A 27,920-nucleotide genomic window follows, 5' to 3' on the forward strand; every position below is an offset into this window, starting at 1 on the left:
CTGTGGAGACAGAGAGAAAGACAGTTCTTCACAGGGTCAAACAGCTGGCCCCAAGGGAAGGATAGATGGTCAGAACTGGACCCCCCCTTTCTCCTGGGCTCAGCCCTCAGGCCCTCAGGGGGCCCCAGTCCCTGGCATGGGGCATATGGAACTTCTTTATCTAGCTGCACACTGTTCCATCTGGAACTGAGGGCAGAAACAGAGGCGAGAAAGTTCTTTGTTGGGGAGCAGGGTCCCTACTGGGTAAGAGTGTAAAGAAAAGGGGGGGGGGAGTGAGAGAGCTGAAAGAAGAGGGCTAGGCCTGCGCAGTGCAGAAGTCCCCTGCTCTCCCCGCTGGTTAACCATTAACCCTCTGCCCTGCCCTGGCTCTATCTCCCACTTGGGAGAGGACAGCTCTCAGAGCAGGTGTTCCCCGCGTCCCTCTCTTGTCCCAACAGAATATTTACTCTGTTTCCACTTGCCAGCTTCAGACCCTGTCTCAGTCCTGGCCGCCCCTTACCTTTTCCTCTCCCTCTTTCCTGTCACCGCCACCCTCCCCCTCCACCCCCTGCCAGCTGTCCCTTCACCCTGGCATTGCCAGTTGTCTGCACAGCAGGATAGGTGTTGGGGGCCAGGAAGCAGGCAGGACAGTGCGGAGAAATGGAAGCTGGTTCACACTGGACTCCAGAGCAGGCGCTCCAAGCTCAGGTTCTAGACTGCTTCAGATGTTTGTGTCAGCCCAGGACACCCAGATTTGCTTGGGGAGAGGGGGTGGGAAGGCAATTTTGCCGGAGTTTTGTTCTCCTCCAGGAACGCTCAGTTTTCCAAGTGCTTCTTCTCTCTGTGCATCTGGCCAAAATGGATCCCTCTTTTGGCCTTCTAAAATAGGCCATTTGATCGAAGGCTTTGCCGAAGTATTTCTAGCTCATCAGACTTGGTGTCCTGAACTTCAGGAAAAAAAACAGCAGATGGACCAAAGACGCAGACCTCGGTGCAAGAGCCAAGTCACAACATAGAAACAGTCACAAATAAATGGAGAGAAGCAGGATGACAGGAAGGGAGTTTAAAGACACACAGATTGACAGTGTGAATAGGGCAGCAAGAGCTGAAAGCTGCAATGGAAAAAGCAAGTGAGAAAGACCCTCCCAGGCAGAAGGGGGCTCTTCTCAACCTTCCCAGGCAAGAGGAGGCTCTGTCTGGGCTGAACAGGGAGGCTGAAGTAGCAGGTTATCTCCACTAGAGGGGGCTCTTGAAAACCACGCTTGGCTCGAACAGTGGTTTTGCACTTTTTGGTAAGACGAGAAAAAAAAAATAGATGAGATATATTAGAAACTACCAGCTGTCACTACCCAGAGACCACAACTGGTAGAGTCCCATTGCCAATGGGACCTCTGGGCCCCTGTCTGGTTGCAGAGGAGTGGGAAAGGCGCCTGCAATGTTAAGCAGGGTGCCCCTGGGTGGTGAGCCGCTCAGGGAGAGGTGGGTCCTTACAGGAGGCCTCTGGGACATGAGGCAGGGATGGGGGGGGGTGCCTTCCCGACTGAGCAGGTCCTCCAGTCTGCAGGCTGGCCTGCCAAGAGGCTCTTACCTCTCTTTATCAGCAAAAGAAGTTTTTGGCCCATCCCCAAGGCGCCTTCACGCTCCTCCCTTCTTCCAACTCCCTAAATGAGGACTTTCGAAACCCTCCCAGGTGGTGGCAAAACTGTTCCTGAGGAGACAGTTTTAAAAAGACCCTTCAGGAACTGAAGGCATGTCAATGTTGTATCACCGATTTAATCTCGGTCTTCATTTTCTCTGTGGGAGCCTTTCTCTGAATTATAATTCCCCCTTTCATTTCAGCAGAGAACAATATGGAGAGCGGAGTCCAGAGTCCTTTCTCATCTGAGCAGATAATAACTGTCTAAGAGGGTACGGGGAAATATTGAAGTTGTGGCGCGGGCAGAGGGCCAGAAAGTAGCATCCCTCAGATCTGATATCAACCCCTGATATTTAATCTTGGCTTCCCTTTGGCTCACATTTACCTGGGGTCAAGTGGGGGAGGGAAGGGAAGAGAGAGGAAAGAAAAACAAGATAAATGTATCACGTTATGAAAGTTTAATCCTGCTTTTCCTTGGCTAAAATTACTTTCGGTAAGAGAGATAAAAGGCAGTCGAGTTGCCCTTGGAAAGTTCAACTGTCTTTGAGAAGGAAGGGGGGAGGGGTCCCGGTGCTCAGAGTAGCCTATGAATGAACCTCTCTCCTCTGTGCCCCCCCACACACACACCCAGCATACATTCTCTCTGAAGCTTTGAGAGAGCACAGAGGCTTCTGACAGAGGCGCCCCCGGGGGCTCCCCAACTCCCAGGCTTTCCCGTTTTGTATCTGAACAGCCTCCCCTTGCACCATAGTTTGGAGACGAAGGGATAGAGGAAATAAACACCCCCTCCAACTTCACCCTTCACCTTGGAGTTGTACGCCACGCTTCTTCCCTTCGCCATGAATGGAAGACACTGAAAGCAGGACTTGCAATCCGTTTCCGTTTAGACAGAAATCGATCACTTATGTAGTGCTAGGGATGTGGTAGCACCTTGTGCAAGATGAAAAAGTAATAGAGCCTACGATCAAGAAATGTACATTATTCTGGGGGGGGGAGTTCATAAGCCATGTGCCCCCCACGCAAGAATCTTAGTATAAGGCAGAATGAAGTTAACAGTGCACTGGGGACTCTGGAAGTGAAAGTGCAGAAGCTTCTAGAAGCTTTAGCTCTAGGCCGTGGAAGGTGCCTTGGAGATGAGCCAGAAACTCCTGATAAGGAAAGGCCAGGAGAGAGACTCAGGTGCCTGAGAACGTCACAGACCTTGTCTGGCAATGACTCTCATTCTCAGCCTCTGAGAACTCTCCTTAAGCATTTTTTTTTCCTCATTCTCCTCCACAGATTTTAAACTGACAACACCAGGTTGTTTTCTATTAGTTAACATCCTAGAGCAAGATCTCCAGTTCCCACTCCCCTAGGGTTTCACATTGTATTCTATGTAAATTGCATCCGTTTCCGGCCCCCTGGTGCTGGCAGTGCGGCTCATCAGGAAATGTTATTACTCATCTGTATGCACGTATCAGTGTCCAGAATCCTGCTACAAAGTCACCCTCTCTTATCCGAATAGAGAGAAAATTGGGATTTTTACCCATACCCCTTGGCTAAATAGGAAAGCCCACCAGAGCTGCCCTGTCTGCTATCTGTCTGCTACCCGAAGAGGGAACCACTCAGAGTTTCTGTGCAGAAAGAAGGCAGGATTCCTGAAGGTGGCTAGGAGGCCAGTTTCAACTCAGTGTTAAAACTGTCTCTAACCTTATAATGGCAGGCAGTGCTCTCCTCAGTCCGTGAGGTGTTCAGATGGAGTCCTGGCTGGGGAGATCCCTTCACTGGGAATGGCAGAACCAGGGGTTGTGCTTGGGCTTTAAGCTTTGGAAACGCTTGAAAGTTTCCGCTTTCAAGAAATATGTGGAGGTCGATATAGATCCTTCTGAAGAGTAGTTTATGATCCTCACTAACCCAAAACATACAAAACCAGTACACTCTGGTCCATAGGGGGGCTTCAGATCGGGAACTGTCACCCAGCATCTCCGTCACCTCCATCCACAGGAGCAGAGAGAGGACTCATTCTCGGAGCAAACCAGAGGAATCCGGGCCAGGCTCTCAGAGTGCCAGAGGAACCCAGTGGCTGGAATTGCTCTGCCACTGGCCGAGTCGTTGACCCTCCCTGATTAGAGGGCTGGGCAGAAAGCATCTCTTTCTAAAGGAGAGAGAGTGGAAAGTTCAGGAGGAAAGAAAAAGGGTGGGGTAAAGCTACCTGGCGTGCCCCGCAGGGCAAGAGGATCAGGATGAGGACGGGCAGACAAGTGGCAGGAGGGGATGTTGTGGCTTTGAAGTTTTTTCCTACTTCATAAAAATAAAGGCCTCGCTGGGCTGGGTAAATATTACGTTGGCCTCTGACCTCCCACCTCCCTTGACTGCTCCCCAGCTTCCCGTTCTTTCTCCTGAGCAACAAAGAGACCCCAGGGAGAAGAGCCTGATTTCTGAACTTGGAGGTCGTCAGTGGGAGCCCAGCTCACAGCCAGACAGGAAGCCCAGACTCCTTCCCTGTCCTCACGCGGGACAGTCCTCTCCTGGGTCAGCAGCTCTAGCTGGTGGGCCCTGCCCCACATTAGCGGGTGGGGGTGTTTTCCAGGACAGAGGTGGTCAGGATTTCACAGTCCCCTGACAAGACTGGCCCCCAATCCTCACTCCAGCAGCCTAGACCATCCTAACAAGTCTCTGACCCTCTGTGGAATTAAAACCCACACCACTAGGGTTTCTGTTAGGCAAACACCCCCCCCCCCAGGCTTACCTGGAAGTTAAGAAAATTCAAGTGTGCCTCCCCACTCTGAGCAGCCTCTGGGTGTGAAGCCAGTCAGCGGGACCCAGCTGTGGGAGGCTTAGAGAATGTGATTGGAACAGCTGTGACACTGGGATGCCACACTCTCACCCTGGTGCTGGAGGTTTGGGTCCCACCGAGAGGGCCAGAACAGATGGTCAGGAAGGCCCTGGTGTCCAAATAGGGTCCTGATGCACTGGAACAAAGGGCCGTCCTTCACACTTGAGCCCTTCCTTCTTCCTGAAAGATTTGTCACCTTGCCACCATTTGCTGCCTGGTCCCGGGAAGTAGAGCCACCAGACACTCTGGGAGAGCCGGCTCCTGCCCCTTACCCAACACCCCAATTTCTCCCATCTGTATGAAGGGAATGACTTCTTCTCAGGTCTCCCTGAGGGACCCTCATTTGCCCTTGTGTCTGGGGGCCAGGCATCGCAGGATGTTTAGGGGATTTGGAAGAAGGACAGTTTTGCAAATGTGTGAAACTATTCTAAAATTTAGAGCGGGAATAAAGCCAAGCTAGGACATTTTTCTTCTCCATCTCTGCATTTGTTTGGAACTTTCTGAGAAAAATAAGATTTTATTTAAAGAAGATCTGTGTGCTAAAGTTTTCTATATATAAACATAGATAAAGGGCTGAAGACTCAGCGGAGACTGGAAACGGAAGGGCCGGGCACTGGTGCTTGGCTCGCAGTTAGCATTGAACCAGTGGAGCTGGGGTTTGAATTCCAAATTTGCTACATCTTGGTGCCCTAAGGTCTAGGAGTAAGATGAATGCTACTGTCATAGAATTGGTAAGGTGGCTTTTTTCTGGGAGTCAACCTCCCATGGCAGAGGAGGGGGCAGATCTCATGGGCCCCCGCCTACTTGCCAGCAATAAGCATGCATCTTTCTGCAGATGGAGCTCCTCAGAGTGTGGATATGGATGGGACAGACCTGGTATGAAACACATTAGTAAGCCTAGGGTCCCAGAGCCCAAGCTGGACCCTAGGCCTCAGGGATTAGGTCTTCAGCCAGCTCTGATCATTGGTCAGAACATAGCAGGAGGTCTGGGAGACACATCTGCTGCCTTCTAGCCCAAGAAGCCTCCCTCGGCCCCCCCAGCAGAAGCACTGGAGTCTTGTCCCTTGTTGGAAGTGGAGAGCCCGGGAAGGCAGCTCTAGAGGAGGCAGGCCTGTGCGTTTGAGAGCCCTGTCCTAGAGCCAGCTGTGGAAAATGAGTGTGACAACATGCTTTTGTTTTCTCTTGCAAAAGATTATTAAGAAAACAGCATGGATTACAAAAGAAATAGATGTTTTATGTAGAATATGTGGGGAGACGTTTCTGAGTAGCTCACAGCAGCTTCTACCCAGGCCCACGTCATAGGTGTGAAACCCACGTCCAGACTGGGGAAGTGGATTGCCACGAGTCACATGACACTACTCTCATCTCAAAGAGCTTTTTTGCCCTCGCTTGACCCAGCACACACAGTTGAGCTGCCCACTGAGCCACCTTCTCTTCCCAGTCTCTCCTTTCCCAACCTTGTGTGCAGAAACCTCTCTGTTTATGAGCAGGCAGGCACCTCACAGGGACACGCGCAGCCCCGGGCACTGACCTCTTCCCTTCTCTGCCTGGTGGCTGGCCCTGAGGACACACCCATGGCTTCGGCCTCTCCGCGGTGCTGGGCAGTGTGGTGTGGGAAGGCCCCTTTCCTAACTAGCTCCAACCAGCTTTCCCTCGTGCACAGCAAGCCTTGCTATTTGCACAGTCAATGGCTCAGGCAAGGCCAAGCCCCCCCCCCCCCCTTCCCGAGAGACGCTGTGGGCACTGTTTGTGTTTCGGTCTCTATAGACTCAGCATTCACACTTGAAGAGGGTGAGACAACGACCCCAGCAGCTGCCTGCAGACTGCTGGCTGGGAGGCTGCCGGGAGGGAACGTTTGTGTGCCACGCACCTGCACCTGGGGGCGTTCTCAGGCAAACGTGACCAAGCCAGAGGGAATGAGGGCGGAACTGAGATCCAGAGGGCCTGCTCCAGGCCACCTGATTGGCTTCCGCCTATACCCCCAGCTTCCTTGGCCACGCTGTTCACCAGCTGTGTAGTCCCTGGGGGCCTGGAGGGAGAGTAGGGACCTGGCTCTTCAGGAAGCAGTCATTTTGGCCTGAGGACAGAAAGAGGCAGAACCTTCACCCAGGGAGAGAAAAACAGCCAGCCTTACCAGGATCCTGCCTAGTAGAAGAAGGGCGCATTACCTGCAAGGAGGTTGAATGCAATTTCTTGTGATGGAACAAATGTTTATTGAATATCTACTATGTGCTGAGTCTTATGGGAGGGAGGCAAGTTACTATGCTGGTTCTTTGGGAGCTTACAATGTGCCAAGGAAGGAAGGGTACGCACACAAACAGTTGTCACTCAGGTTACTTGAAGTACTGCAGGACAGGAGATTAACCAAGCCATACAACCCTGGAAGGGGCTATCTGTCAGGGCTTGAGCAGAAAGGTACAATACAGGGGTGGTCAACCTTTTTATCCCTACCACCCACTTTTGTATCTCTGTTAGTAGTAAAATTTTCTAACCGTCCACCGGTTCCACAGTCATGGTGATTTATAAAGTAGGGAAGTAACTTTATAAAATTTATAAAGCAGAGTTACAGCAAGTTAAAGCATATAATAATAATTATAGTACTTACCAAGTACCTTATGTCAGATTTTCGCTAAGTTTGGCAGAATAAATATTCATAAAACAACTTACTATAGTTAAATCTATCTTTTTATTTATACTTTGGTTGCTCCGCTAACGCCCACCATGAAAGCTGGAACGCCCACTAGTGGGCGATAGGGACCAGGTTGACTACCACTGGTGATGGCTGGCTGAGATCATCACCCATCTCCAAATCTTCTAACCTTGAGTCTCCTCCCTATTTGCTGCTCCGTAAATTCAATGAAGGGAAAGGTGAGGAGTGTAGGTGAGTGTCAGGTCTGCAGCTGCCGGCCTGAGTTCCGTAGTAAATAGAGCTGGTTCTCATACCTTCACCGCTTCCCCTTCCCTCGGAGCAGGTGCCAGTCAGGCTAGGCTGGGGTAAGCCCAGGTCTCCCCTGGAGCCAGAATTCTCCTAATCATGTTAAAATGAGCACTCCCTCTACAAGCAGGGGCAGACCCCTCTGAACCGAGACCTGGTCAGCTCTCCGCACAGCTCTAACTTCTAATCATTGTCATAAACGGGAAGGAAGCAGCTGCTCACTCCAGTCTATTATCAGCTTGGTTGGAGACAGAGAAATTTAAATGACAGTAAGATGCTTAGCAAAGAAGCGAAAGTCAGTGTTAAAAATAAAGAAAACAAGACAGCTTGTTTCATCGAAATAGAAGGGTTATTAAACAGCCCTGAATTAATCAGTGATCTGCCAGGGTTGGAAATAGAAGAGCGGCAGGCCAGGGGAGCAGGGAGGCTGTGAGTGGGGGAGAGGTGGCAGGCAGGGGCTGCCTGTGCTCTCGGGCTGGCAGCAGGGACAGCAGAAATGCCTCCTTCTTCAGAGGGCCAGTGGGCAGCTAGTTTTCTGCCCCACAGAGGAAAGCAGGTTAGTGAAGACGGGGACCTGGGCACCCCAGCCCCTCCCTCCACAAAACCCTGCTTCTGGACTCTTCCCATCTGCTACCGCCTGGGCCACCCCTGGAGCCAACTCCAGTCCTCAGCCCCTTCCTAGCCTTTCTTCCCACCAGCCAGGTCTGGGTGGGAGCCAACTGGCATTCAGTGGATGGCCAGAGCTTCCAGCCCCAGGCCTTTTCCTCCTTCACGGGGACCCCCAGGAATTCCACTCTGAGCTGAGCTCCTAATACCCCAACCCCATTCCTAAAGAGTGCTAACAGCATATCCCTGAGCACGGCAGATGCGTCTCCGCCTACTGGGAGGCAGCATGTGAGCGCTGAAATAAGGGGCCTCTCCTTGGAGACAAGGAGTGGTGGCACATACAACTCCAGGCAGCAAAGAAGTAGGGTGACATGTTTCACTCCAGGAGCCCACATCCAAGTCCTAGTTACACATCTGGTACCTTCGCCAAAATATTTCACCTCCAACATGCCCAAGTCTTCCTCCCAGCAATGACATGGTGATGCTGACGCTGCTCTGTCCCTCACAGGCTTGCGTGACGGGCATATGAATGGGGTAACATATGTGAAATTCACAGTGAAACTTAGTCACTGTACAAACGCTAGTTTATATTACAGTGGGGCCCCTTGGTGCCTCAGGACAAACCACTAGAGGAAATTTTTGCAGAGGGTATGGAAGGGGTCTGGGAGGAAAGCGGATTTGCTCACACCTTGGCGGGGGCGGGGGCCGGCCCCTGTTGTGTGCACATGAGCACCCGTCCCATTTGACACGCTACGTGCTGGATCTTGATTCCATCATTCCGGGAGCCTTTGCTTTGCTCTTTGACCTCAGCATTCCTTCTCCTCAGCCCCCTGCAACCCACGCCCCTCCTGGCTGTTTACCCTTCTCCAGACTCCTCTCTCACACCCCATTCGTCATGGGGCCAGATGCTCACTCAGGGAGCTCTTTTCATCTCTCTGCCCCAGGTTCCCATGCTGGCTGCCTGTCTGCCTTCCTCTGCTTTCCCTCCAACACATTCCTCTCCTGTGTCAGCCTCAGGTGACTGCTCCCCACTCCCCAGCAGTGCAGCTGGGGTCCTCGGCTGGGGTCCTAGGCATCCAGAGTTAATAGGGCCTCAAGGACCTCTGCACACTCACCCAGGGGCTGATGCCACTCCGGGTGTTTAGGGTCCCCCAGCCGAGTGCTTGCATCTTGCACAGACAAGTCCCTTACGTGGACCGACCTCCGTAGTCTCCACGCGTCCCTTTTGCCCAGCCCACCACACTCCCCTGCTGGAGATGTGACTGTGAGCTCCGCCTGCTACTGAAGAGAGCCTGCCTGACAGCTCAGAATCTTTTCTGCAAGATCTCCGAGTTTCAGACAAAGAGAGAAAATAATAGAAACTGAAGGTGGGAAGGTACTGGGTGGGGTTGCAGCCTGCTTGAGAAGCTTCTTCATAAAAAAAAAAGGAAGTTAGAGCTTTTTATTTGAAGACTGGGCTGTAGGTCCAGTAAGCACGGGAGAGAAGGAGAGGTGGGGAAGATAGGGAGGAGACTCACTGACATGCTCCCTGGAGCCAAGGATGGGAAACTCTCAGCATCTCCTCCTCCTCCTCCTCCTCCTCCTCCCCCTCCTCCTCCTCCCCCTCCTCCTCCTCCTCCTCCTCCTCCTCGGGGGAAGGTTTTCCTTTCCTCTCCTTTCCTCCCTTTATTGCCAGGGGCCCCTGGATAAGTCACCAAGAGCAGCAGAAATGGCCCTTAGATCACCCTCAAGGCCATGAGAGTTGTTGGGGGTAGTCTGGACAGTGTGGGGCTGAAGGGACTGGGGAGAATGGCTGCTAGGAACCAGCAACAGTCAGGTCCTGCTCAGTATCTCCTAGGAGCTGGGAGCTTGGCCACCACATTCCTCAGGACAAGAGTCACCTCTTACCTGGCTGAGACAGAACCCTCAGCCTTTGTCACCGTCAGACAAGGCAGCTGCTCCTGCCAAGGGGATGACGCCCTTGTACAGTGTTTCTCCGAAAACAGAAACGCGAGTAATTGGTGTTTATTCAGAACCGCAGGGTTTACAAAAAACACTTTCACATCCATTAGCTCATTGATTCTTACCACAACCCTGTGAGGTATCCTTTTAGGGCTGAGGAAACTGAGCCTCTGAAAGGTTAAATAACGTGTTCAAGGTCATCAAACTAGAAAGTGAAACAGCAAGACTTGAACGCAGGTGTGTCTCTGAAACTCCGAGTTTTATCTGGGCACCCGCTGCCTCGCTACATACTCTGCAGTGAGTCTGACCTGATAGACCAGCCCTGTTCCGAAAACATCCTGGGGACTCTCACCCCACCCCTCTCTGCTCTCGACCACTCGTGTTGTCGATGGACCATTTATTATTCTATACTTTTTTGTGATCTGTGATATTATATGATCTGTGGCTTTGGAGCTCTCTTGGCAAGACTTTTCCTGTAAAAGTCCTGTCTGCACTGGGAATTCTTTCTTCAGAGGCAGAGCTGTTATCTTCCCATTCTTCTCCATCCTTCTCCCCACCTCGTCCTAGCCAATGGCGTTGATCTCCACCCAGTGGGTTCAAGAAAAACAAGAGGCAGGATCCTTCCCTAACGCTTCACTCTCTTCTTCACTACTGGCAAAAGATCAGGTATGACAAATCACTGAGCTGAGTGTGGTAGTTCAAACCATGTCTTAGGTCATGCTAGCAGTTAAGAGAAGGCAGTGAGTATCCACTTCTCCCTTCTCCTCTGCTCCCCAGGGTTCGCACCAAGCTCAGACTGAGTGAAAGGCATCGGGCTAGCCCGGCACTGGATGCTGAATGCACAAGGTATTGTCCCTGCCTTCTAGGAGCGTCCAGTTCAATGGGGAGATAGGACATATTCGCATAACATATGGGAGCCAACACAACCATTCAGTATGTGGTAAAAACAGCAGTTTCTAATGGACTTTGGAGGAGAGATGGGTGATTGGGGGCAGGAGGGTCCTAGAGTCTTCAGCAGGCTTTGAAGGATGGATGGGGTTTGAATAGGCAAAGCAGAAAGTGGAGATAGGTGTTGCAGGGAGAGAGAACCACAGAGGTGAAACTGCAAGGTGTTCTGGGGACGTAGCAAGCAAAGCAGTGTGTCGGGAGTGGAGTCACTCTGGGAGAGACGGGAAGGGAGGCTGGAGAAAGACAGAAGAGCCATGTTGGGCAGGATAGGATCTTGGGTGCTTAGCAGTCCAAGCTTGAGTCTATCGGGGCTACAGGAAGTGTTTCCATGGGTGGATAGCACTCTGGCCATGCGCCTGCCAAAGGGAGACCAGGAGTCTGAGGCACGAGAAATGCAGCAGTACCGGGCACACCTGGCAGGATTCCACAGCTGCCAGTGGCTTTCACCAGGGTCACTCTCGGCCGATCATCCCTGTGACGGTCTTACATGCACCGTCTTCAGGGAGGCGACACAGACTTGCTAAACTTTGGAGAACTCCAACTTCCAGAAATGGAAAGTGTTAAAAGCACACCTTGATCTGGCCCTAGCGGCCACCCTCCCTCACAAGAGGATGAAGCAACAAGATGAGTTGTGCTCCTGGTCCCCAGATCGCTTTCGGGACCTGCCACGGGAGCCGCTGGAAGTAGGAAGGGTGGAGGGTCTGTAAGAGACACAGGAAATGCTCTCACCTAAGGACTCCCGGGGGTCAGAAAAATTTTCCTTCAAGAGGAAAAGGACAGGGAGAGCTTCTGGGGAGAGTAGGTGGGGGCCAGAGCCAGTCCACTGCCTGAGAATCGAGGCGAACGCCTGGCGTTCTGTTTGAATGTTTTCTTCCCCCCCTTATTTTCCTCCCTTCCCCTCCCACTGCTGTGAATGGGAGCTGTGTCATTATTCTTTGAAAACATTACAGTGGTTAATGGCAGCATAATATGCCATTATGTGGAGTGACTGTAATTTATTTAACCGTTCCGTTGGGCACTTCCTACCCTGTGGCCTGCTCTCCTGCCTTTCCTGCCGCAGGCGCCCCGGCTCTGCGCGGACAGGGGGGACGGGTGACGAAGCAGACGCTGCATCTCCAGGCTCCCCGGGAAGGTCATTCAGAATTTCTCTGGAAGGTGACTGCCACCTCGAAGCCCCCCTGGATTCCACCTCGTACCACATAACGCCACCCACACCGCCCATACCCCCGGCCCTGCTCCATTACCAAACTGGGAGCCTCAAGTTTTGGCCTTTAAAATAAAGTACTTGCCAAGTCTTACTTCATTCAAGGTTTAGTTGAAAATAAATGCTGACTATCCAGGCAGCGTGGAGTACTAGGGGATAACACGGGCACCAGAAAGTTCTGTGACCTGGTGGAATGATACTAGTCCTGTTGTCTACCTTCCTGAGATTCCGTTTTCCTATCTGTGAAATGGGGAGAATACTACCCATCTTGCAAGATAATCACATTTTTCTTGCATAATGCAAAGAATCTAGCACAGTGCGCCATGCAGCAGACAGAATAGCTGTTTCTCCTTATTTGTTATTTCTGTTCCAGAAACACATGGGAGACATTGTTACTATGCTTCTCATGGCCTTTAGGGTAAGAATTTGAACTCAACTTAGCAAAGCCATATACCCCAACTTCTATTCTTTTTCTGATTTTAGAAGGAGCCTGAGAATTCTTTTACCTGTTCTTTGACCCCATAATGCCTACCAGACAGCAACTCTCCTCCTAGGATGGTTGAAGCAAGGTCCAGCTCAGAGTCGGGGGGAAGTGGGGTGACCTTTCGGAGCCCTGCATAGTGCCCAGAGCAGGCTTACTCCCAGGTTCTGCTGCTCCTAGCCTCTGAACCCTGCTCACCCACAGAAATTCTTTCCGTCCCAGGGGTGAGGTAGCCGTGGCAAGGCGGCCCTCCTCTCTGGCTGTCGCCCACGGGGGGTTGAAGATAGCAGAGCCCACGGAGGGGGGAGGGGACAAGGTGGGGGGGCAGCTTCTTGAAATTGATTGCTCTTGTAGTTTAGTTTATACCCTGGGCTCTCTCAGCGCTGCCCGGGTGGCGACCTTTAGATAATAAAGGGAATTCTGGGAGATTTCTGACAGGCCCGTGACATATGGGGCAGGTCTGCAGGGTCAGGCGTGCATCTCCCTGCTCCTGGCCCCAGGGTAATGAATCTTGTTTGACTTAGCAAAGCCAGCCTGGCCAGTGCCCCCTCCCCTGCACCACCCCTCAAATGAGTGCGTGTCTTTGGAACCCTTCATAATTCAGGGAGACAACTCCAAACTTTTACAGCCGGTGAGAGGAAAGAGCAAACACTGGATGTTTTGCTAAGGCCCCGTGAGAGCCGGTGCAGTTTCCAGGGCTCTGTTCGGGCCCACTGGGAGGCCTGGAGGGTAAGTTAACAAAATACCCTCCCCGGCAGGAATGACCATGGTCCTGGACAGGCAGAAGCAGAAAGCAGGGGTAGAATTGGAGGGACATCACACCCTGGGAGTCACAAAATATTCCAAAGGTACTTGGGGTCTTGGGAAGACACCCTGACTCTTCCAGGCAGGAGCAGAACAGGGCGGGAGAGGCAAAAAGGCTAGAACCGCTCTGTGGGGAAAGCCCAGTCCTAATCCACGGGGATGAAACCGCGAGAAGCAAAGCAAGTGGGTTCCCTGAGCGGCGGTATCCAGTGGGTGAAAGAGGAAGCCTGCTCTGCCACCTCAGTCCCCACAGAGATGTTAGGACACCTGCCTCTCTAGGCCTCTTGGCCCCATGGTGGCTCATACCCACCCCCTCGGCATAAGCGTGCATGCTTAGACACGCATGCGCACACTACTCTTTTTCTCCAAAAGAACCATCCCTGAGCCAAGATGCTAGAGTATGTCACTCCTCCCTGCTCTGTTAGTCTGCTAGGACTGCTGTGACAAAGTACCACAGATGGGTGGTTTAGATAATAGAAATTTATTGTCTCACATTCTGGAGGCTAGAAGTCAAGCTATCAGCTGGGTTGGCTTCTCCTGAGGGCTGGGAAGGAGGGACCGCCCCATACCTGTCCTTGGCTTGTAGATGGCCATCTTCCTGTGTCTCTTCACGTCTCCTTCCCTCTGTGGCTATCTGTCTCTGAGTCCAAATTTCCTTTTTGATGAGGACAACAGTCATTTGGAGGACAGCCCACCCTACTGACCTCATTTTAACTTGATTTCCTCTTAAAAGACCCTATCTCCAAATACAGTCACGTTCCAAGGTACCAGGGGTTAGGACTTCCACAGATGAATTTGAAGGGACACAATTCAACCTACAATACTTGCCACCTTGCCTTCTTTACAAGCACCCAGAGCCTGTTCTTCACCCTGTTACCCCTCGTCTGCCCACCATGCCATCCGAGAGGCAGAGCCCATCGCTGTCATGGGCTCATGTGAGTTCAAGGGCCTCTTGCCAGAGCAGAGAGCCACACACAGCTCCAATTACACAGCCTTCACTGCTTCACCACCGGGAGTGTGGGCTCCTCCCTCACTGCTGAGCAAGACTTGGTAGGGCCTCCCTGGACTGCTTTTCGCTCTTACTCCTTAATTATTGGAGATCGGATCTGGATTATCCACCTGTACAAGGAAGTGCGTATAAAGACAAGCAGGAGATCTCTCTTCTCATGGTGAGAGAAGGTGACTGGATAAAAATTGTCACCAAAAGTTGTGTTGACACGTGCTGGGAGGCCACCATATCGTCCAGTTCACCTTCCCAGTGAAGGATGTCAAAAAGGCATGTAGGCAGAGGCCCGTTTTCTCCGTCTGTCTCTCCTCACCTTCCTTCTGCCTCGCTCCGGGGCGAGGTATAGCCACTTAGCTTCACGTAAGGGCGCAGAGTCTGGGGAAAAATGACATTCGATTAATGAAGCAAACGCAGCTGGTATAGCACTGACATCTAAATTGTTCCTTTGGTCCCATTATTTTCTGTAGGAAATTCTCCCTCTCCCCACCCCACCCCCCTTTCCCTTTAAATCGTGTGCATAAAATACGCTAATAACAATCTTCGGTGTCTGTGCATGAGTGACAGCTGAAATAAGAAAAAGACTAATCGTACCTCCTGCAGCCCTGTCACATGGAGATTAAATGAGTCTCTCCCCCCACTCCTTGCACACCACCCCTCTCCCTCACTCCCTCCGCTCTCTCAGGGTCTCTTCTCAGTGAGAATCATGGGCATTTGAATAATAATATTATAGACGCCATCAGGGTGACAGTGGGGAAAAAAATCAACTCAAACCCATGATTATTCCTTCAATCTAATAATTATTTAAATACCAGATAACTCCTTTCACTCTAATTGAGGCCTTTCAGCTGCCGGCATTCCCCGGGGCCCTTGCGTGCGCCCTCTCGCTCACCTTGTGCTACCAACGTGCCTGGACTACCTCTGAGGTCTGTGTTAGACAGTGACGCCTGGAATGTTTGCATGTCCAACCACGCAAATGACATTATGTCGGGTCCTTCAGGGTCACTCTGCCCACAGGGGACAAGCGGGGGCCCCATAATCTCAGTCTCTAGACATTTCATCTTCACAGACATCTTAAAGCAAAGGAAGCCCTCTGAAATCACTGGGACCGACCCCCTGCCTCTGGGTAAACTTATTTCTAGACAGCTGTCAGGAAAATTCACTGTCAGAAAATTCCGTAATCTTTTTGGCAGTGTGCCCTAGGGGTCCTCTCCAGCTAGGATGTCCCTCTTCATGTCTAACTTGAGTCCCTTCGGCTGCAGTTCTAACTCTTTGGGGAGAAGAGGCTTCCTGTGCTTAGACTCTATCCGATGTGTCTGTGAGGTTATGATCCAGAGGGATGTGGCACAGGACACTATAGCCCTCAAGTCACAAAGTAGGTTCCATTCCTCTGTGTGGTGACCGCCTGGGCCTGCCTGGGCCTAGAGTACATCACAGAAAGCCTTTCTTTCCAACACAGAGGGAGCCATTCTGAGAGCATCTCTTTCCCACCCGCTGCTCCTCCATTCCGTATGCACCTCCTTAGGTCAGCCCCACGCACTGTCTCCCTGTCCAGGCCCCAGAGGGAGGCTCACTTCTTCCCATGAGGAAGCCACCACCATGTAAGGCACCCTCTTTTCCCCAAAGGGGGCAGCCTCCAGGCCAAATATAACTGAATTCCAGGACCCTTTCACCTCTAACAAAGGAAGCACTAGACTTGTCACAGAGTTCTGATCGCAGCCTGTCCCTGACTCATCTGGGGCGACCTTGGATAATTTTATTTTTCATACGTTTTGGTTTCTACATCTAAAACGAAGTTGTGCATTGGAGTAATATTATAATCTCCCTGAGCACTGGCCCTGAATGGCTCTTTGAAGGCGCTATGAATTGGAAAGGAGAGCGGGGGGGGGGGGCAGAGGATGGACTTCCCTCTGCCGCAGGTGGGGTGAGTTTCTCGTGCAGCTGCTCAACCCTTCCTTGACTTCACAGCCCTCCTTGCCATGCTTACTTTTTCTCTGTCACCATCCGGCTCCTCGGGATCCTGGCTGTGCAAACCACTTCATAGGTACAGTCATAATAATATAAGTACCTGTTGCTGTCATTGTTACAAAGTGTCCTACCAAGCTGGTGCTGGTGATGGTGGTGGTCATTCATGAAGGTGATGATGGCGATGACAGAATAGGGAGAATGGCGGATGGGGTAGCTACAGATGGGTGTGAGCTCTACTATCATGAACTTTGAAGCAACTTGGAAAAATCATATCCCAACTCTTCACTCCTCTTCCGACCAGCTCCTTTTGCAATCAGAGAGGCCAGAGGAAAGCATGTGTGCCCGGATCTCCTGAAAAAGGCCACAGAGGTGGCCGGCAGCATGGAGGGAATCAATCCCGCACTGAGCTGAACTGGAAATGCCCGATTGTCATGTCCTCCCTGCTTGGCCGCTGACGCCTGCAGCAGCTGACCATGGGCCTCCGTGGACTGTCAGCAACACCTGCCTCCTGAATCCTGATCAGGGAGATGGTGTCATCAGCCCCTCCAAATAAAATATTTAGTGATCCTGGCTTCCCAAAGAGGCAAGCATGGCCTCCGCTTGGCATCATCGGGGAGGGCTCGGAGTAAGATGTCCCGGGAGGCTCCGCTGATAGGACGGGCGGCCTAGAGCCACGTGTCCTGGTTTGAGACTTGAGGTGAGGGAGAAGGAAGCTGGCAGAAGAACAGAGACTAGGCAAGCTTTGGCCCTTGAGAATGCATGTGACAAAGTAACTTTACAAACTAGATGGAGAGGACAAGTGACAGAAAAAAAGGAGACCCCGTTAAGTGCAACACGGTTGAGGCTGATATTAACAGAAAATCAGAGTTAGGAGAAAATGATAGGTGTGCAAAGCCACAGGCATATGTTCACTGGCTTCTACCAAATTGAAGATGGACAGTTTATTCTAAGACAGATAATGGGATAGTTAGAAGTGAAGGAGCGGAAATATTAACAAATAAATTACGACTAATAAAGACTAATATATGGTAAACACTTTAAACGGGCCAGGCATTGTTCTAAGTTCTTTATTTATAATAACTGACTTTTCCATAATAACCCTATGAGGCAGATGCTAGTCCCAATCCCATTTTATGTAGATAGTGAGATAGTATCACAAAATGGCTAAGGATGTGACCGAGTTCACACAGCTATCCAAGCCTCTACGGTCAGAGTTAATGCATTTAACCATTGCCCTACTGACTTCTCATCAGAGGTGGGTGCTCATCCCCTTATCTCTGCACTCGGATAGGAGACTTGATCCTTGGCAGTGGGGCCCCGCCCTGGAACAGCTACCTGGTTACATCAGCATTGGCAGGGAAAGACCAAGGCTCTCAACTTACTGTTGAAGTCAGTTGTCCTTATGAAAACCACACTCCTAAGATAGAGCGTGAGCCTTCCCTGCCACCCCGGCACTGCAGGAGACCATGCTGCCTCTTGACTGTAGTTCGCCAGCACCTGCTGCTCCCAGATGGGCCACCCTTGAACCCCGTGGAACAAATATGCTTGGCTGGTCACCAAGAGCATTCCATCTCAAAGTGGATGCTGATTGAAGAATAAGAGGAAAACAGTCCAGCTGTAGTGGTCGGTTGAGAGTTCCTGACCTAAACAGCTTTGTCAGCTAGGAGGAGAGGGCCTGAGCGGCTCTGTCAGCCCCCGACTCTAGAAGCTGAAGGAAGCAGGTCTCAAGGTCTTATTTCATCTGAAGAAGAAATCTTTCAAACTGGTGAATTCAAACACCTGTTATTTTAAAATCAAGAAATAGGCTCAAAGAGATGCTAGGCTGGTCTAAAGCCATATGACTCATGGCTGACGGGCAGGATTTGAACCAAAGACTCCCGGATCCCCCCACTCTTCCTCCTGCCCTCTGACTTTATGCCTTCTAGCCACCAGGCCAATCTTCCCATTCATAGTTCAACTCTCAGAATCCTGTGCCTCTGCCAACTTCCCTGCAGTTGGCATGGAGACTGTACTGGGACTCGTGCAGTAGCACAATTGAGACAGTCACCTCAGAGCTATTCTCTTTCTTTTGACACATGGTGCCCAGATTGAACCCGTTTACCGGATCAGGGAGAGCTAGGGATCAAAGGTGCACCTACAGTGCTCATTTCCATGGAAAGGAAGAAATGAGCAGAAAGGGACTTCAGGAGCTCTGGCAGGATTCCTGAAGTGCAGTCTCCTGGGGAGGCTTCAGTGAAAATAATAACAACTAGCAGGAGCTGAGCATCCACTGCGTGCCAGCCCCCAGGTGAAGAGGCTTCTCCACATTATCTCCTTTCCTCTCATGACAACCAGAGAGGTCGGTGCTGCAATTATCCCCATTCTGCCAGAAAGACAGATGAGACTTGACTTGCCCATGGTCCCAAATTTGTTCCCCAGCCTTGCCTAACAACAAAGATACTCACTATTCCACCTGTGTCTCAGGGGGATGTTGGGTAGGGAGGTGAGATGGTTGATCGTAACCTTACACTGTGTCCTTTGATGTTATCTCTGCTGCCAGGACTTTCTTCTATAGCCACAGGCTAAACATATATGTGGATGTATGTTGTGAAAAAAGCAGGAGTGTGCTGTCCACAAACACAGTGCCAGAGGGTCTCAGAAAGCACTTTCTAAAAGGCAAAACCATAGTGTAACGTGGTGATGATTTTATTTCTCCTCATGGCTCCTGGTGGAGCACGCTGCCCTCCACCATCTGAGACGGGGCCCGCCAAGAGTGGCCTCTTGTAGTTCTCTGTCCGGCTGGGGAATGTGAGGGCTCTGTTATTTCCTTTCTGCAGCTCCTCTTGAGGAATTCACGTCCTGCTACCGGCCCCAGGACATAGCTAAAAATAACCTCTGGTTTTCAAACCGAAAGCTCTGTCCGTTGGAGACTTTGCCGGTGGGTGCAGGAGTGGGGCCGGAAGGGCTGTGCTGGAGTCCCTGAGGTCAGCCGGGGCCTCATGCTGCTGTTGCTTTCCTCTTTCCAAGGAAGCCTGGCCTCATGAGTCACCCCGGACGCCCGGTGGAGCCTGGTTGGAAGAGAGCAGTCAGGTGGGGCCGTCTCTGGCACCATGATGACTGTCTACCCCTGGACCCAGAGTTGAAGTGGAGGCCCAAGGAGAGTTTCTAAAGACGGAGCACAAATCAGTGCATATTCCCAGGGTGGCGTCTGTTCTGATTCTACGCCAGTCGTTGCCAGACAGGGAAGGGGCTGGGGGGGGGGGGCGTGGCTGGAAGGAGACAGGACCCTGCTAAGCTGCCCTGGAGCCAGCTCTCCGTCCTTGGCCGGGGCGTGTCCACTTCTGTCGCCTCGCTGCCCGGAGTTGTCTGGACTTGTCTGAGGGTGCTGGGCCAATTGTCCAGCGGGAGGAAAGCTTTCTCTGCGAGACAGCTCGCCGCCTCCCCCTGCTGTTGCTACCTGCTGCCGCCACGGTCCCTGCTCAGGAGCGGCATGCCCAGAGTGAGGGCACAGGCTCTCCTCTCCCACCCCCGGCCCAGGCATCTCCAGAAGCTTCTCTGCAGAGCCCCACTTGGCTCCTGTGGGCCGCTTCCTTGGAAAACAGAAAAGCTTTGAGGCCTGGGGTTCCGGAGAGAGGGGAAGGAGCAAAGGAGTCAGACAGGAGACTGGGCCGGCGGGGCAGGCTGAGGCCCGGGGCCGACTGCGTGGACCCTTAACTAGTCACGAGGTGCCAGCAGTAGCTGGGATGAGAGTGACCCCCACTTTCCTCCCTTTGCCCCTCCACACATCTTCCAAACCCAGAACTCTTGTGCAGTTGGCTGAGGCTGGACTCAGATGGCCAGTCCCGCTCAGCGAGGAAGCCGGCCCCGTCTGCAGAGAAGCAGACGTGTAAGCAGTGTCCCCAGGACCTGGCAGGCCATTCACTGAGAGGCAGTGACAGGTGTCCTGTCCCAGAGGAGAGGGTAGAAGGTGCCTGCCCATCCCCCTGGAGCCGTCCAGACTTCTGAATGGCACACCTGACAGTCCCAGGCCTCCTGGACACAAGCTATCTCACTTTTCTAACAACCTGTAACAGCGAACATCAGGGATTCTTCTTTCTGGAGAGGATGAGGCTGAGGGGCAGTGAGAGGCCCTTTTATTCAGGACAGGTCGCTCCCCGAGGAGGACAGAGCATGGGGATGTCAGGAGGACAGAGCATGGGGACGTCAGGAGGACAGAGTGTGGGGACGGGAGGAAACGCTTCCGTCTGAGGGTCTAGAAGCCTGAAACAAGAGGAATCTTATTTGCGCTCTCCAACTCTGGGGGTAGTTAGCCAGGAGAGCCCAGGAGAGGGCCTTCCTGACAAGCGTTTAAAAAGCAGGAGATTTCTCATGTGACTGGGAAAGGACAGACGTGACACCTGGGTAGGGAAGACTGGCTCTGGTCCCAACCAGGGAGCAACTGGCCGAGTGAACTTAAGCAGTTCTTTTAACCTGAGAGATAAAAACGATGTCTTAAAAGAACAGAAATAGAGATGCTTTGTAAAGTAAAAGAAAGGATTTTTACAGCGTAAAGGCTGCAGACCAAAATAGATAATAGGATTCCCTGAACAACCCCGAGAGAGAGAAAATATGTTAAAAATAGAAAAACTGAGACGCAAAAGGAAGAGACGCACAGAGCTAGCCAGGGCTGGGGCTCTGGGTCAAGCAATTCGATTCACTCCTCTCAGGACTGATTTTCCGTCTGACCTCCCTGCCTTGTGTTTTCCAGAACCATGTGAGGGCCAGCCCGGGAAGGTGGCGTAGATGAGCACTCGGAGGATCTGTCTCCTCATCCTTGCCCCGCTCAGCATGGAACAGAGGAGGCCCTGGCCACGGGCCACAGAGATTGACAGCTGGCCTGTGGTCTTGCTCTCAGTGGTCTGGGTGCTGCTGGCCCCTCCAGCAGCCGGCATGCCTCAGTTCAGCACCTTTCACTCTGAGAACCGAGACTGGACCTTCAACCACTTGACTGTCCACCGAGGGACGGGGGCAGTGTATGTGGGGGCCATCAACCGGGTCTATAAGCTGACAGGCAACCTGACCATCCAGGTGGCTCACAAGACTGGGCCCGAGGAGGACAACAAGTCCTGTTACCCGCCCCTCATCGTGCAGCCCTGCAGCGAGGTGCTCACGCTCACCAACAATGTCAACAAGCTGCTCATCATTGACTACCCTGAGAACCGCCTGCTGGCCTGCGGGAGCCTCTACCAGGGCGTGTGCAAGCTGCTGAGGCTGGACGACCTCTTCATCCTGGTGGAGCCATCCCACAAGAAGGAGCACTACCTGTCCAGCGTGAATAAGACGGGAACGATGTACGGGGTGATCGTGCGCTCCGAGGGGCAGGATGGCAAGCTCTTCATCGGCACCGCCGTGGATGGGAAGCAGGATTACTTCCCCACTCTGTCCAGCAGGAAGCTACCCCGCGACCCCGAGTCCTCTGCCATGCTCGACTATGAGCTACACAGTGATTTCGTGTCCTCCCTCATCAAGATCCCCTCCGACACCCTGGCCCTGGTCTCCCACTTTGATATCTTCTATATCTATGGCTTCGCCAGCGGGGGCTTCGTCTACTTCCTCACTGTTCAGCCTGAGACCCCCGAGGGCGTGGCCATCAACTCGGCTGGAGACCTCTTCTACACCTCGCGCATCGTGAGGCTCTGCAAGGACGACCCCAAGTTCCATTCCTATGTGTCCTTGCCATTTGGTTGCACTCGGGCTGGGGTGGAATATCGCCTCCTGCAGGCTGCTTACCTCGCCAAGCCTGGGGACTCCCTGGCCCAGGCCTTCAATATCAGCAGCCGGGACGACGTGCTGTTCGCCATCTTCTCCAAAGGGCAGAAGCAATACCACCACCCCCCCGATGACTCTGCCCTCTGTGCCTTCCCCATTCGAGCCATCAACTTACAGATTAAGGAGCGCCTGCAGTCCTGCTACCAGGGCGAGGGCAACCTGGAGCTCAACTGGCTGCTGGGGAAGGACGTCCAGTGCACCAAGGCGGTAAGGGGGCGTCACCTCGCTCTGCTCCTCATCTGGAGGTCGGGCTTCGACTGTCCGTCCTGTGCCCTAGTCACACCCTGCTCCAGGACTGCCAAAGGCCTGAAGTGAGAGAGGTTTCAGGTTCACATTACCAGGTGGTAACCAATAACACAGAGTCAGACGTCTACCAGACGCTCAGGGCATGCTTATTGATCCACTGAGTCTTTCCTAATACAGTCGAACCTTGAACAATGAGGGGCAGGTGCTAACCCCTGGTGTGGACAGAAATCCCCTTATAACTTTTGATTCCCCCAAAACTTAATTACTAGCCTACTGTTGACTGGAAGCCTTACCTAGACATAAAAAGTCAATTAACACATATTTTGTATGTTATAAATATTACATACTGTATTCTTAAAGTAAACTAGAGAAATGTTATTAAGAAAATCATAAGGAAGATAAAATGCATTTACAGAATTTATTGAAAAAAAAACTGCACATCGGTGGACCCACACCATTCACACTTGTGTCATAAAAGGGTCGACTGTACATATATTGAGTGCGTACACCCCACCAGGCACTGTCGGCATTGGTGGTGACTGCAGAGCAAAGCCCCCTACTATCATGGAGCTTTGATTAGTGAGACAAGCCAAATAAATACATCACATATGTAGCCTGTCAAGTGGTGAGGATTGTTGTATAGAAAGAAAAGCCAAGACAGAGAAGAGGCAATACCTGAAAGGGTTGACTCATTGAGAAAGTGGCGAAGACTGAGGAAGGCAAGGCAAGGCAGAGAGTCATGTGGGGATCTGGGGGACACATTGCAGAAAGAGGGAGCAGCAAGTGCAAAGAATTCAGGCCATGCCTGGAGCATGTGAGGAGCAGCAAGGAGGCCCCTGCAGCTGGATCGGAGCATGCGGGAGAAAGAGTGGGAAGAGATAAGGCCAGTCAGAGATTACAGGGATCAGATGGTGTCCATGCAGGGCCTTGTAGGCCACTGGGAAGCCAAGTCAGGCTATGAAGCCGGAGAGGAGGGAAGGGAGTTCAGCCTGACTGGTAGATTGCAAACTAGGGAAATATAATCAGGTGTCTGGGTGAAGAGAAAAAAGGAGAAGAAAGGGAGCTCAAGATCCAGACCAGAGGACAGCAGACACAAGAAAACCAGCTGTCCTGTCAGAGGGTCAAGTGGCTGCCATCTAAGTGGTCACCACGACCCACTCATCCATCATCCATCTATTCATCCATCTCTCCCATCTGTTACTTATCTTTCTATTCATTTACAAAGAGAGTATTGAAGATCTTCCATGTGTGGGCAAACATAAACATAAAAAGACTGCAAACATAAAAAGACATGATCACTACTCTCACATATCTCGTCATCTAGTGGGGGCGGAGAGAGAAAGAGGGAGAAATATCTGGCAATGTGATACCATTTGGGCTCAGAGACAAAGACCACAGTTTAAATTTCATTGGTGCTGCTTCCTGACTTCAGAAGTAACTTAACATCTTTATTTCTACATTATCATCTATGAAATGGGAATCATAATGCCTACCCCGTGGGATGACCTGGCGAGATAATATATGACTAGATTTGCAACATGCCTGGCCTGTTAGGTTTACCATTATTAGTTAACTGATAAGCCACGTGACAAGTGTTCAGATAGATTTCTGTGCAGAGTGCTGTGGACTCCAGATCGGCAGCCTGGGGGAAAAATCTGAGATGATGGGAGCGGTATTGGAAGTGCCTGCTATTGGGACCTAAAACACTGCCTCTTCTATGCTCTGAGTGCACTGTCTTCTACTTGGTATGATAGAATATTGGTTAAGACTATAGGCTTTGAAGTCCAACAGATTTGTATTTAAAAATCAGTTCTACCATTTAAAATTATGTGATTTTGGAAAAGTTTTACCTGGTCTGAGCTGTCATTTTTTCATCTTTAAAATAGAGCTAATAGTACCTTCCTTTATGGTTATTATGAAGGTCAAATAGAAAATGTATGTAAAATGCTTAGAAAAATGCCTGACACATAATATTAAGCATTCAAGAAATTGCAGCTATAATTATTAATAATAATCATAATAATAACCAGCTATTTGCTGTTATTTCACTTTTGTAAAAAAGAGGAGGTAGAACTGGATAATTTCCAAAGTTTTTTATGGCACCAAAATTCTATAACCTATGGCCCCAACCAGTCAGGAGAAATGGAGAAGAAATGAAAGGGTTAACCCCCTTGCAGTCCTGCCTGGTTCTCATTGCCCAGAGCAGTACTTGTCAGGAGGAAACTGCTGATTCCTGCCTGCTTCTGAGCCAGAGAGGAGAGGAAGCCGACACCCTTCTCTGGCTCCAGTGGGTTGCAGAGAGACAAGCCCGGGCTAATGACCAAAGGCAGCAAAGGCTCTGGGAGAGAGGTGACAGCAGGTGGGACCAGGACCTCAGAGAAAACAGCCCCTCACCACATTCCCCGCCTTCATCCCCTCAGTATCACACTCTCTGGTGCAGCCTTTACAGTGAGAGGGAGGCTGCAATGGAGGGGACCCTTATCATCCAAGCCCCAGACCTGAGGATCCAGAAGCACTTGGTGGCCTTAGAGGGGATAAAAGATTGGTTAGAGAATCTGTAGTCCCAGGGCTTAATTTTAACCTGATTTCTGGACAAACCTGGAACTTTCAGATGAAGGCTTTGAGCTCTCATAAAAGGGAGAAGGAAAAGGACCCTCATCATTGAACAGCAGCTATGTATTAAAGACTGTTCTGGGCAATTTAAATGTTATCTCACTTAATCTATGAAACAAGGATTATCATCCCCATTTGACAGATGGAAAAACAAAGGTCACAAAGACTGCATAGCTTAAATCCACACAACTATAAACAATATAGCAAGGGTTTGAATTCAGTCAGCCCATATGACTTCTGAATCTGTTGGTGGCGAGAATGAAAATGGCACCAGGTATTAGAAGGGAGTTAGACTAAAACTTGATTCAGCAACCTCAGTACTTAAGTTTGGGCTAAGAAAGAATTTAGAAATAAGACTCAAACTATAAGAGAAAGTTTATTTAGAAAGTCACAGAGGTAGAAGAAGTAAGCTATAGACTAAATGGGCTTAGGGAACAAGTCACAGAGGCAAAAGAAGGGCCCTTGGAGCTTAGGAGAAAGGGAGAGGCAAAGACTATGTGCCTGGGGGCGCAGGCTTGTTCCCTAGACAGAGCCACACTGTGTCCTCGGTCCTGAGGGGATTATCTGGAGGTCTCGGGGAAGGATTCCAAAAGAATACTCATCAGCTTTCCAGGAGTGTCCTTTCGAGATGATGGTCTCTACTGACGGGTCAGCCCCAGAGTAGGGTCATTAGTCAACGCAGCTGGTCTTGGTGTCAGCCATGGCATCACTCGTCTGCTTCTGCTGCTTTTCTGGACCTGGAGCTGAAACACAACTGAGCCCTAGATGTATTTGATGTGGGTCAGAACCTCATTGTACTGGGAGCTCAATGGTTAAGGGCTATTCTCTAGTCTTCTTGTTAAAGATCAAAGGAGGGTCCTAACCATATGACCAGCGATATGAAAGGCCCAGGGGTCTAAACTGCATGACCAGAATGCTAAAGGAAGAAAGGTTACCCTGGCGGGCAAGATCCATGTTTTTCCAGTCTTGCCCATTGCTAGGCACCCAGGGCTTTTTGTCCTGGTGACCTTCTATGCCTGGCCCATTGTCCTTGCTCTGCTCATGTCTACGTAACTGCCCACCTCAAGTCCAAGTTATTTCTGCCTAGCCATGCTGCTTTAAGAAAGCCATACTCCAAAATCTCACCATTTGAGCAAAAGTAAAGAGACCTCAGGCCTCAGGTGTTTGGGAGTAGCTCACCATTTAGAGGAGAGAGAAAAATGTCAGCCAGTCCCAGGGGCTTAGGCTCAGAACAAACCATTTTCCGTATGGGCTGGAGAGTCCAGATTCTTTCCCTGCGGTCAGGAGGGATGCAAGGAAACCCACAACCACCAGCAACTTTTCGCTTCTGTCATCATTTCTCAGAAGCTGGGTTGGGCTATGCCTGTGTCCAGACTCTGCAGCCTGATCAGCCCCAGGGGAAAGTGGGAATTAAACTGAAACCATGAAATCAAACACTTTCAGAGTTGAAAAGAAACTTGATTACTTGATCCAACTCTTTTACTTCACAGATGAGAAAACTGAGGCTTAGAGAAGGTATGGATACATCAAGGCCATGCACCTAAATAGTCCTAGAGACAGGACTACAATCTAAAGCTTCTGAGCCTTCCAGGGCACCTCCTGCCTACGGTGTAGGATAAGAAAGACAAGCAGAAAATGTAAAAAAAAAAAAAAAAAAAAAAAAAAAAAAGGGAGCTGCACCTCTGCCTTCCTTCCTTCCTAGGGAACAAGAACTTTCCACATTGGCTCCGGTGAAACAGCTAGCTTTATGCAGGCTGTGGTGGTGGTGCTGGTGGTGGTGACAGTAGTCTTGACTATCAGCATTTGCTAATAATTCCTTTGGCATAAATGCTCTCACTGTAGCTGATTGTACACATTACCAAAATGATCTCACTGAATGCAGAGATGTACAGTCATCTGGCTCCAGCATACCCCTCCTTCTCTTCCTCTCTGCGAAGGTTGTGGTGGCTCCATCTTACCAAAGTTTGCATAATTCAAGGTCATCCTTAACTCAAAAACTAGTTCTCTTTTCTAAAGAACACACGCACATACACACACACACAAGCGCAGCACCACCATTCCTACCAGGATCAGGGGTATCAGCTCTCTACAAAACACCAAGAAATCACACGATACAAGTTTCTGTTCTTGTGGACCTCAGAAGGGACTGGAAGGGAAGACCCTGGTTTAATTATCACGTGCCCTAGCTGATGAACCAGTTATTCCCAGAAATTGAGCCTGTTGACGAATGATACATCAGCTAGCTATTTCCTGGGAAGGGACAGAGGAGGAGGTTGAAGGGAACGGGGTGCAGGTTTCTCCCTGATGCTCTCTCTCTGCTACAACAGTCATTTCCTTCCTCCTCTGTGATGCCTGTCCAGCCCCGGACGAACCAGCTGCCGCTCGACTCGGGGATCTTTCTGGCCCAGAGTCTGCACCCTTGCCCACAGGATTCCAGTTGTACGCTCAGCTGGGGCATTTTAGGGGACCCACCAAGCCCAGCCCCAGGATAAGCCCTGTGCAGAAAACACAAGCCCCTTGGCAGCCCAGTCTTCAGGAAGCACAGTCTTTTTAAAATTTATTTAACTGAATGAGATCTTAGAAATGATCAACTTAACATCCCTCTTTAACATCCTCCGTAAAGAATGTTCCTGTCCAAGTGTATACTTACAGGTACTTAGCTGTAGAGTAGAGGCTAGAGCTCAAATCTTCCTCCTTTCTGTCCAGCTATTTTTTTCATATGCTTAAGGTGATCTTCTTTCAAAAGTGCCCTAGTCTCTACTGAAAGACACTCTTTCAGAAGCACGCCATCACTCCCTTCAGAAGTCCGGTCATAGGAAGGACATCACCCAAACGTGGCTGAAGACCTGTACCGTACAGTAGAGGAAATGCATTATTTCATTTGCCCCTCAATAATTCTCTCAGAAAGGTGGGCAGGTAGTTTGGCAAATGAAAACTCTGAGGTTTATATGGAT

General features: G+C 50.9%; 1 protein-coding gene across 1 annotated transcript in view; it reads left to right on the top strand.

Moving 5' to 3' along the window:
* The window catches only part of PLXNA2 (plexin A2), a 211,679-nt gene that overhangs the window by 3,733 nt on the left and 180,026 nt on the right, over nt 1-27,920 (top strand). Inside the window, exon 2 of the mRNA XM_066261465.1 lies at nt 21,047-22,314. Within this exon, the coding sequence (XP_066117562.1) occupies nt 21,082-22,314 (1,233 nt within the window). The 5' untranslated portion in view covers nt 21,047-21,081. The remainder of the gene's footprint in view (nt 1-21,046; nt 22,315-27,920) is intronic.

Source organism: Saccopteryx bilineata, chromosome 2 (genome assembly GCF_036850765.1).
Source record: "Saccopteryx bilineata isolate mSacBil1 chromosome 2, mSacBil1_pri_phased_curated, whole genome shotgun sequence".
NCBI lineage: Eukaryota > Metazoa > Chordata > Mammalia > Chiroptera > Emballonuridae > Saccopteryx > Saccopteryx bilineata.